Genomic DNA, 11,428 nt, shown 5'->3' with positions numbered 1-11,428 from the left:
ATCCTGGCAATAATCATTTCGAATAAAAGCCCACACTAATTTCCACTCATGGAAAATACTTAGCAATAAACTTAACACTCAACATCCCTGCTGTAAAAAAATATGTCTGGGCATCTAAATACTATCATAAAAAACAGGTTTGAGATAAAAGTGATATGGAAAATATTGTAATTTGAATATAAAAAATATATGAATCAAGAGTTAAAGCTCCTCTATAACATGAAGTGCACAATTAAATGTCTAAGGCCATTGAAATCATAATGAGTCCTATCATATTAAACTCATTGAATATTATTAACTCTCTGAACAATATTCATCCTGTTTATGTAAAGTGCAATAAATTCACTGTACATACTCACACTTTACATATTTTCTTTATAGTTTTTAATCCATGTATATTTTACTCTTTTAAATGTACTTACATTGACTACAGTACTTCTACTCTCCGGTTGGAATGATTTACTCCAATACTTATATTATAGTAATGTTACTATATAATAATAATATATTATATAAAATGTAATGTAATAATCATTGAGGAAGTATGTACACTATTCTCCTCTCTCTTACCTGTTATACATTTTTAATATCCACATATTGGCACTATCACTCGGATCATACTCCCCCCCTCAATGTTTCCATAGGAAACAATGAACGGTCATCAAAAGCGAAGTACTTAGATTAGATCCAAGTACTTCGCCCGCTTCGCGCTCAAGGAGGAGTATCACCATCTCTTCATCGTGATCAGCGAGACCGAACTTTGAAAGAACACATTTCTCAGTGCGAATACTATAGAAATGATCCCTGAAAGTATAGTCTTAACTTAGTAATATTGAAGTCTGAGTACTAGAGGGAGGATCCCCACCTTCTCTGTCACGGTGCAGACGGATCCACGTGTGCAAAGAGTATTTACTGTATCTACTTCCTCAGGACTCACACATGACGAATGGAACTGATAATAGATGATTATGATATAGATTTATTAGAAAAAATAACTTTGTAAAACTGTGTCTTTCTACTTTAATATGTATATTTATATAGTGAACAAATATCAACACGTGTTTTGGAGCAATTCCAAAACACATCCTGCATTAAACAGCGATCTATGGAATAAATTTACAATATAAAGACGTATAAAGTGTAAAATAATATAGAATTGCGTTTAAATCGGTTTACCCACAATGCTGCCCGGCGCCGTAGCCCCGCCCACGTTGAGGGCTGAGGGCTAACTCGTGTTTTTAAACACAAGACGTTAAACAATCTGTACAACATGAGTTCTCACAGAATGAACATGTCACAAAGTGCCTGATGAGCTTTGATGTGGATGTTGTCACGAAAGAGAAATCGAGAAATCTATAGGTTAATGTTAAGTAAAGCTAGCACGTGACAGGCAGCGGGTGCCCCACTTTATAAACGTCCGGCTAGAAATGGCGCTGTGCAACAGTTCCAGTTCAAACTAATGATCCATGATATGAGATAAATGTTTTAGTTTGAATCCCAATGGTTGTTTGGGTGTGAGAAAAACATTATATCTAAAAACTTATGAATTAATTAATTACTTCCTTACTCATTTGGACTTGTCTTATACAATACCATCCTGTGTGTTTGCAGGGGGAAACTTTCGCTCCTGTTTAATTCATTGCTAACTTTAATAAAGTTTATTTGAAAAGCAAAGACGCGCTGGACTCGACTCTTGCCTCTGCTGCTCAGGTTTGTTTTTCTTTCTTCTTCTGTGTCTGTGGTGCCCTCGGTGACCCGGGGGGGATGACACCACAGAAGAAGACAATGAGTTCTGTTGGTTTACAGGGTTGATGTGAGGGACAGGGGACAGGGAAAAGGGGACAGGAATGGCTGCTGTCCCCTCAGGAGTGTCTCACCTGCACCTGCAGCTGCATGGAGCCTCGGAGCTGATGGATCTGCTTCACATCGACCTGGAGGCGGACGTGATGGATGACAAACCCGGGAGAGAAGATGCTCTGTGTTCAGTGAGGTTCTCCATCAAGCTCTCATATTAGATAAGGACTGTTTTATAAGCTTGCATGGCTTAACACTGAATGAATAACTTCAGTGTAAAGCCATGAAAGGCTTCTCATGGTTCTTTGTGTAATAAACAGAGGAACGTGTTGAGGAAGAAGAGAAACTGGGAGAGGCAGCTGGCTGTGAAGAGGAGGAGGAGGGGGGAAGAGAAGCAGAGGAAGAAGCTCAACTGTGAGCAGGAGTCAGGTACAGAACCGGAGGGTGTGAACAGTTGTTTTGATTTTGCTCTATTTCCTCTTCTTGTACAATCGTCCGCGAATTTAATTTCACTTTCTTTATAAGTTTGTATAATCATGTGATTTTTAACAGTTATGTGATCAGAATTAGTTTTTGTTCTATTCTCTGATCGAACCAGCTTGATCTGGTCTTCCTGTTGTTTTATGCACTCACGTATTGTTTTAAAATAAGATCACATGTTCTTAGAAGATGATTTTAACTCTTATAAACGCTACCACTTGTTACTTTTCAACATTTATTACCAGTTCCTTTTTAAAACAACTAAATATTCAAAGGCAGACGTGAGATTGAACACATGACATGACTCACATTTTACCTTTTAAACATTTTATTTTGTATTAAGCCTTGAACGAGAGGTTTCAGTAAACTGGTTCTTTCTAATGAAAGATGGAATGCAACTTGTTATTAGGAAAGTTTCAAAATTAGAGTTATACTTATAACCACAGTCAGATTCTTTATACACTCAAACATTACATATTGTTTCCATTACAGTTTATTTCTTGTGTCAATACAAATCCAGAATCAGTGTTATTCAGAAAATATGTATTAAAAACAGAAAACAGAAGTCAAAAGACACCAGAGCAGAGATATAAAACAAAGAGGTTAGATATTGTGTTATGTTTTCTTTAAAGTAAAAAGAGCCTGGCTCATTGCTGCAGGAGGGAGGTAGGAGGAGAAGCCACAGTTGGGTTGTTAAACTCGATTCTTGGCTCCTGCCTGCTGATGCAGCTGTTTCTCCAGGACGTACTTGATCAGCTTCTTCACCCAGGCGGACCGGGGGTTCAGACACACCTTCTCGCCGCTCGCCAGTCCGGCTCTGAGCACAGACATTCATCAGAATGAGAGAGGAGACATTGTGAACACCACTAAACCGATAGTTTAGATTTGATGTTGTTATCCCAGCACACAATCGTCTAAATGCTCAGTGTGCACATTATAATTCAAAGAGATGCATCATTTTTCACAGTTATTAAAGCTTTAGATCGCTGCCTGTGTGATTGTGAGAAGCTCTGATAATCATAACAACACAATCCTAATCAAAAACAATTTATAATAAAGAAACTAAATTCTTTTATGAAGGTTTTTCCTTTTTTGGGAAGTTTTTTATAGTATTTTTCATCTTATTCGTGAAATTAGCAACACATCTGATAATAAATGAATTAGTCAGCACCTCAAACGTGAGGAATGTGATGGAATTTCTTTCTTATTCATTTTTTATCCATCAGCTTTTCCCATATGAAGTGATCAACGCAGTGTTTCCACTCACATGACTTCAGTGTCGGGGCAGTGAGGTCCTTCAGGGACGATCTTGATGCTCCGCAGGCTGTCCGGAGGGATGATCCTCGACTCCACCTCCACGCAGCGACAGTGGGAGTTGTAGTCCCGGCTGAGGGGGGGCATCCCTGTCGTCAACACACACACACAGAATACACACGTGTCAGTTTAAGCATCTCTTTCTTTTTGTGAATGAAAATAAAGTTAAGACATTGCATTGGAGGGTCGGAACATGCAGATGTAATAGATTCTGTGTGCAAGGCGAAAAGATAAAGTCTCCGCAGGCTCCCTGGTTTTGTGCAGTTTTCCCAGGACCTCGGTTCGGCCTCATCCTCATGATGCTGGACGGCTGCTGATTCAGGAAAACGACAATGACGAGATCTCATCTCTGTGCAATTTCATAACAGTCACCATCCTCATGTTGTGACATCTTTATAATCGGTACTTCCTCATTTAACAATCACAATCATTGTGACTGGTAACAAGTTCTCTGTTCTTATTACAGGCTTGGAGATCTGGCTGAGAGACAGGAAAACACAACACTACCAATACATCGACTCATATATACAGTGAAGAACAATAAGCAATAGTTCCTAAGGTGTCGTTATCCAACTCTGAAATTGAAATGAGGCTGGATATTTTATAATTTAACAATAAACTTTACTATTAAAAACTATGAATACAAAAAAAGGACCAAATATATAGAACTTATACTAAGATTTTTTTCAGTAACGTAATTTCCATGACGATATGTTCTTCATGTGATGGAACAGAAGCAGGTGTGAGACTCTGCAAACTGATTTTCAAATCAATAGAAATTTTAAGCTAACATTTAAAAATCTTGCAATTCAAATCTGATTAGTGTACAATTCTCTAAAGTTGCAAAACACAATGATAGATCAGGTGTGTGTCTGTGCAGCTCTTACCGTCGCTGAGAGCAAAGAGCGTCAGAGCCGTGAGCACGATGCAGAGCTTCATCTTCTCAAACCTGATGTTCTAGTCCTCGACCACAGACAGATGTTGAGCAGCTGTTGTGACTGTTCCCACATCTGCACTCTGATATTTATGCACACTGCGATCATGTGCTACTGTGGAGGATTTCAGGGGCTGTGTGTGTCTTCTGTTTCACTCTGTTGTGTTCACGCGTGCAGCAGCAGGGTGTCATGGGATTGGCGGGTTCAGGGACCGACCACAGGCCAGACCGAGGTGCACAGATATGAGTCATAACAGAGGATCAGAGAGTTTCTGTCTGAATGTCCGACAGCTTCGTTTCTGCACGAGGACACATCACTGTATTTCCCCCGCTGTGTAAAAGAGGAAACTGATCAAATGATCATCAGACCCAGTAAACAAGCAGAGTTTAACCTGTGGCTACAGTGGACATGATGCTGTGTTGACGATTAACCCTGGGGCCTCGTTCTGACCTCTTACATGCAGTACAATACAGTTACTATGTTAAATACTTCACTAGTGTTCTATCACACAGTTATTTAATGATTCTGCCGTTTTAAAGCAACTACAGACGTTTGTGGAGAAGAGATAAATTCATTTGATGTGTTCAAAGCAACTGTCTTCCAGTGAGAGTTTGATTTAAATCTGTGAATTAGGAGCTCCAGGGGAAGAGAAGAAACATGACTGAATGCTTTATGTTCCTATGACTCATTTCTCTTAAAGTCAAAAACAGTCAAAGTTGCAATCGCGTGCACCAGTAAATCAAACTGGTGGGTTACAATCTGCCTTTCAGCATCTTTCAGCTCCCTGTTTCGGTTTTCGGGAAACTGAAATCATTCAAACAGCAGACATTTACAGGTAGAGACCGGCTGGGGGAAAACTCTCCGGGGGGTTGAGACCAAAACAGAGCTAAAAGGAAAATGGAATTACTATTACTATATGATTACCAATGAAAGAGACATGTTTAGTTTTAGGTTTAATCAACAAGAAGCAGGCAAACACTAATGAAAAGATCCAAATTCAAAGAACTCCAGAAAGCAAAACAAACAACAGGGAGCAGAAGTGAAACACTGAGAACTGCAGCACGTGAACAAACTGAACTAAGGAAGAGGAGAAACAGTTTCTCTTCATGAATCATCTTCATCTACAATTTTACAACTATCCTCTTCTATCAGCTCTGATGTTGACATTGTTTAGCCTTTATTTGCTCACTGGAAAATATTTGTGTTCGAAATCATCTTCCTTCAGTTCGAGTTGAGAATAATCCGGCCTGAGATTTACTTGTGTTTACTTGTATTAATGCACCAGGAGACATCATCTGACTTTTGAGACAACGAGACAAGCAACAGCACGAAGAGGCAGACAGAAAGAAACCACAGTCCAACTGCGGTGAAGACTCCATCACAGATTCAGGATGAGACACACGGCTCCCCCATGACTGATGTGTGTCCATCAGACACTAGGTCATCATGACTCCACATGACGGTGAGAAGGGAGGGGCTGTGTTTTACTGCATGACTCCGCAAAATCATTATGCTGAAAAGCCAAGGGGGATTTTATCGTGATTTAATAAAGTCGTTAAAAAAGGAAACATAAGACTAACTGAACTTGTACGTCTTTCTCCAGACTGCACCTGGACGAGCGAGCAAGGCAGCAGCAACACAACGATACCTTCAATAGAATCAAATCAAAATGTCTCTCTTTCAATATTTAAATAAAACATTTATTGATATATTGCAGTTTTAATTCATTAGCTTATATTTATGAAAATCTATCCACATCCATGATCTCTTGCACATGACAATAACATCCTCTGTGCTCTGGGATTCTTAATTTTTTTTCAAACATCAACATTCTTGATCAGACTTGAGGTTTCCATTCGAACCAGCTCTTCAGCTCACGATGTTTCTAATCTGATCCTTAAACGTGAAGCCACTCGTGACATTCTGGAGCATAGGGCTCAAAATCCCTTGTTATACACAACTTGTATCTTCAGGCACGTGGCTCAGAATAAAAGGGAAATCACAGCATCGTCTCTGAGAACTCGTCTTGTGATTGAGCAGTTTCCTAACTCCTGTAATGCCCCTGTGGTCATGTGACAGGCCCCCAGTAACAGAATGACCCCCTGGCCCGTTCAGCCCTATAAGTGCATTCAGGTTCGTCCAGGACTTTTATCCTCATGAGAAATATCTATAGATAATATATTTAAAATTCATTATGTTTGAAAATGTCAATGATAATAAATTAATAAAACCGTTCTATCACAATCTTTATTCTAAACCCTGAAACTCTACCAGTAAAAATACAGAACACAGACACAATAACACCACATGAGTAAGAGAAATATAAATGAAGCGACTATTAATTCCACCGAATTGATAGACATGACTACATGAGGTTATATAATATTTATATATATATATATATATATATGCAACAGCACAAGTAGGACATCTAGTGGCCTGGTGTGGTAATGCTGTAGTTTATTGTGAAATGCACCAAATAACAGCGTCATCAGAGCAGTGAAATTCATATGACCTGGCAGTCAACATCTAGGTAGTAGACGGGCATTACAAGATACAAAAATTACATATACCATATACCATATACCATATACCATATACCATAATTTAAATGAAGGGCTAGCAGCATTTTACAGGGTGAAGGAGTGAGGAATATTAAATTAAATAATATGCATATATGTGTAGTAAGTAAGTAGTAAGTGCAGTTGTATGAATGGGGGGGATTGTACATGGTTATAGCGACTGTTCAGTGGGTCAGTGTTGATTGTTCAGAAGCCTTACGGCCTGGGGGGAAGAAGCTGTTTGTGAGCCGTGCTCGGATGCTCCGGTAATGTCTGCCAGACGGCAGCAGTGTGAGACTTCCACAGCCAGTGGCTTTTCTCAAGCATCTTGTGTTGTAGATGCCTTGCACGGAAGGGAGATGGCAGCCGATGATGCGCCTCACGGTCTTCACCACCCTCTGCAGGACCTTACTGTCAACAGCAGAGCAGCTACCATACCAGGCAGTAAGGCAGCCTGAGAGGATGCTCTCAATGGTGCACCTGTAAAAGTTTCTTAAATTTTTGCAGCCATGCCAAACTTCTTGAGTCTCCTCAGGAAGTATAAGCGGCCTGGAACTCCATCGGGCCCAGATGACTTTCGAAGCTTCACTCTTTGAAGCTCTCGCCTCACGTCAGCCACGGTCAGGGACAGAGTGCAGTCATCGTCTCGGTCCTCGGCCAGTCTCGCGGATGGAAGGATGTTGGCTGCCTCAAACCGTGTGTAGAAGGTGTTGAGGCCGTCAGGTAGAGAGGCAGCATGCTGATCATCACTGCTACTTCTCCCTTTATAGCCTGTGATGTGTCGCATTCCACCCCACAAGTGTCAGGGGTCAGAGCGGAGGTAGTTGGATTCCAGCTTGTCCCTGTATTCTCTTTATAATCTCTGATGGCCCGCCGAACTGCCCGAAAAAACAGTTTTCCAGTTTTAGGCGCTGTCTGTAAGTTGGGATGAGCATAATGGAGGTGTGATCCGACTTCCCAAACTATAACTATGTGATGGTATTTCTTTGTTTTGGATTTTATGTATTTTTCCAATGGGGAGATCACATATTAAAATTGATTAAATTTACAAATCATCATCATCATCACTGGTGGAAAAAAATTATGCCACTAAGCAACATCATCATCCAGGCAATGACCAATAATCATTATTGTAACGTCTGCTCAACAGGACAAACAGGTTAAGGTTCGACCAAAGCTGAACGATACCTAATTTTGGTCCGTAGGGTGTGTTCTTCTGAGCAATTAAGTGTCACTGGAAATAAAAGTGAAGGCAAAAAAGAAACTCACTCAAACTGAAGAGCGACTACTCTCCAAAAAGTTTGCTGTGTTCAAAGTTGTGTTTTAAAATGGACGAATATCAATATCCATTGTTCTTTGAAGCCAAAGGTCTGACGGACACAGAGATGAAGAAGGTCAGGATGTACTTTCTGGAAAGACATGGGGGAGGTGAATGTTCCGCAATCGAAGCCGTACGAGGTGATTTCTACAAAATCTGCTTCAAGGACAAAGAACGTGAGAAACCATTTAGTCTTTAAATTTGCTATTTGTTTGATAAACTTTGCACTTTGAGCTGAAACGCCGGTGTTTTGTTGGGATGTGGGACTTTAAAGACCAGAAAAGAGTTTTGCAGAAGAGGATTCACTTGGTCTCTTCCGAGCGACATTTGATCATGATCCCAACCGATTCATCACAGAAACCTGATCAGCCATCGACACAGGTGAGCTAAATATAAACCTTTTGAAACCTCATCTGCTGATTTCATGATCCGAGGAAACTGGCCGAGCCGGCCAGTTTCATGGAAATTATAATCCACATCCAAGATTGTGATGACTGTTGTAACATAATTGTCACTTTTATTTAGGAAAAAATTGCTTTTAAACTCAAGAGAAACCTGAGTGTGAAGACTGTGAAGCTGCAGGGCGCCGCAGCTGTACCCCCAGAACTGGACCATGAAAAGGAAATGCTCAACAAAACCAAGAACGTGGCAAACAGCTCTATCCCAGTGGGAACAACAATGATGGAAGTTCCACTGGTGGGCTACAGTGAAGAGACAAACCAGGCCCCCACAAAAGAAAGTGTGAACTTACCATTTCCTGAACTGGTTGACTGTTTGGATGAAGTCTTAGACCTGATTGGCTTGAAACGAACAAAAGTGACACTTAAAACTTCAACAACCCCAAAACCTTGTGTGCTCCTGTCTGGTCTCCGTTGTCACGTAGAGGAGGTGAAGCAGACCTTGATCTCCGCTCTCACCCGCCTGACATCAGACACACGAGTCCTAGACGGACCAGGGGCTCAGCAGTACTTCCAGGCAGAGGGAAAAGTATGCAAAGATCTCATACAGAGTTCCTGTCAGGTCCTTATCAGTGAACATCTTGGTTTGAACTCCCCGGATGTGAGGATCAGCAGCCCAGATCCCAGCCTCACACCCAGGCCTTCAGATGAAAGATCTTGCGTCAACCCCGTCGAGAACATTGCAGCCAAACAAACAAACCTGCAGATTAAGTTTGGCAAGTTGGAGGATCAACAGGTTTGCATCTTTTATTCCATTCTACTTTACCTCAGCTTCAGAAGCAGCAATGCAACACTGCACAGTCATGATGTTTCCCCTTATTTCCACAGGTGAACGTTTTGGTGGTTCCCATGCTCCACAAACAGCTGACTTCAACTAAAGTGGGAAATAATCTGTTGACTAGAGCAGGGAACACAATGCAGTCCAACTTCGACGCTGCTGCGGCAAATTGTACCATCAACCCTGGAGATGTTCTGCAGGTCGCTGGGCCTGCATCTCTTGGCTGCAACAAGCTCTTCTTCATTGAGTGTTTGCCCTGGGATGGAGTCAGAGGGCGGAGTGAGCAGGTAACGTCAAAGAACTTTCAAAATAACTTCATCGTGAGGGCTAAAGATGGGAGCAAATTCAACATCCATGACTCAAGGGCAATAAAGTAGATGAGGGGAAAAAGTTAAGACCTAAAAATGGTTGATAGAAACTCAGAAATCCAAAGAGAATGACGTTTGTGAACTTACAGCCAGCGGGAAAAAAAGGTTACGAATAGATGGGAGAAAATGGCAAAATAAACAAGACAGCGTCGTGGACAGAGAAATTGTTCTTATCCTTATCTACAAAAACTGATCAACCTTTTTTGTCCCAGGCTCTGAGAAATGGTCTGAAGAGATGTTTGGACCTCTGTGTGCAGCAGGAATTGAGTTCAGTTGCCTTTCCAGTGATTGGACCTGGAATTGCTTTAGGTTACCCGCTCTGTGCCGCCATTGAAGCTTTGACTCAGAGCATTTACCAGTTTGGATCATTGGGAGTCATCGGTTCACTCTCCAACATCTATGTCGTCATTAAACCTGATTATCCAGACTGTGAGGTACTGACTATTGACACTTCAACCACTGTTAGTTAGACACATGCATGTTTTACTGCTAAGGAAGGGTTTCATATCAGTGTTTTTATCTACAGTGCTACGATGACGTCTACAGATCACTCAGCTCTAATAAGAAGAAGGGAGGTCAAGGTAAACTCGACAGCTAATATATGGAGGACGAAACATGACTTGAGTACAAATAAATAAATATATAAATAAATACAGAAATAACTCAATAAGGGAATAAATGAGGAAATAAAATAATTTAATTTGTTAAATTTCTTTCCACATTGATTTATTCCACATTTAATTATTTTTCTGTATTTCTGTGTCCATATGTAAATGAGGTAGAAGGTCGTGTCCTCAGTCTCGAGAAGGATTTGTCAAGTGAGCGATCCAGGAAGCTGCAATATTTTCCGAGGGAACCCCCCCCCCATCTTAACCTGAACTAGTTCATTTTAAGTGTGAACTGGCTCAACACTGCAAACAGCTACTGGACAACAGTCAGCATTGAAAGGCAGAAGTAGTAGAACTGGATCAGTATACTCCTGTTACCAATCCTGCATGGGACTGAGTATTTATACTCTCTTTATTAATTTCCTTATATTTGTATGCATTTATTTATTTATTTATACCAAATTCCTGTTTCATCCTCCATACTAATACAGCAAGGAAAATCATTAACTTCAATTAGCATCAACTGTTAGATAACAAACAAACAAATATGAATTGTGTTGTTTTATCTCCTGTCAGTCATCTTCAGGTCCCCCACTGATGACATCACTCTGATGGTCGTACCTGGGGTCAGACTACACGTGGTGTTCGGTGACATCACTCATGAGACTACAGACGCAATTGTGAACTCGACCAACTTCGAACATCTCGAGTGTAAGTGAGAGCTGCTGATGGGTACATACGCTGGAGGGACCAGGCAGGAGCTGTTCATTTGTAACGTGTCTTTTCGTGGGTCCACTGCTGTCGCACTGACAGA

At 40.9% G+C, this 11,428-nt stretch overlaps 1 protein-coding gene and 1 non-coding gene across 2 annotated transcripts; both read right to left on the bottom strand.

Annotated features, from left to right (window-relative positions):
- Positions 1-605: 605 nt before the first annotated feature.
- On the bottom strand, positions 606-820 carry LOC133950380 (small nucleolar RNA U3). Its single transcript, XR_009920266.1, has one exon. It is a non-coding gene; the product is annotated as a small nucleolar RNA U3 (small nucleolar RNA).
- A 1,764-nt stretch (positions 821-2,584) lies between these two features.
- On the bottom strand, positions 2,585-4,636 carry LOC133950185 (interleukin-8-like). Its single transcript, XM_062384419.1, has 3 exons — positions 4,476-4,636; positions 3,542-3,677; positions 2,585-3,091 (listed from the first exon to the last, which is right to left on the bottom strand). Exons 1-3 carry the CDS (start codon positions 4,525-4,527, stop codon positions 2,968-2,970), a joined length of 312 nt encoding a protein of 103 aa, XP_062240403.1. The 5' UTR covers positions 4,528-4,636; the 3' UTR covers positions 2,585-2,967.
- Positions 4,637-11,428: the final 6,792 nt, after the last annotated feature.

The sequence above is a fragment of the Platichthys flesus genome, chromosome 24 (assembly GCF_949316205.1).
Source record: "Platichthys flesus chromosome 24, fPlaFle2.1, whole genome shotgun sequence".
NCBI classification, from domain to species: Eukaryota; Metazoa; Chordata; class Actinopteri; order Pleuronectiformes; family Pleuronectidae; genus Platichthys; species Platichthys flesus.
This window is presented reverse-complemented; position numbering and strand designations above follow the sequence as displayed.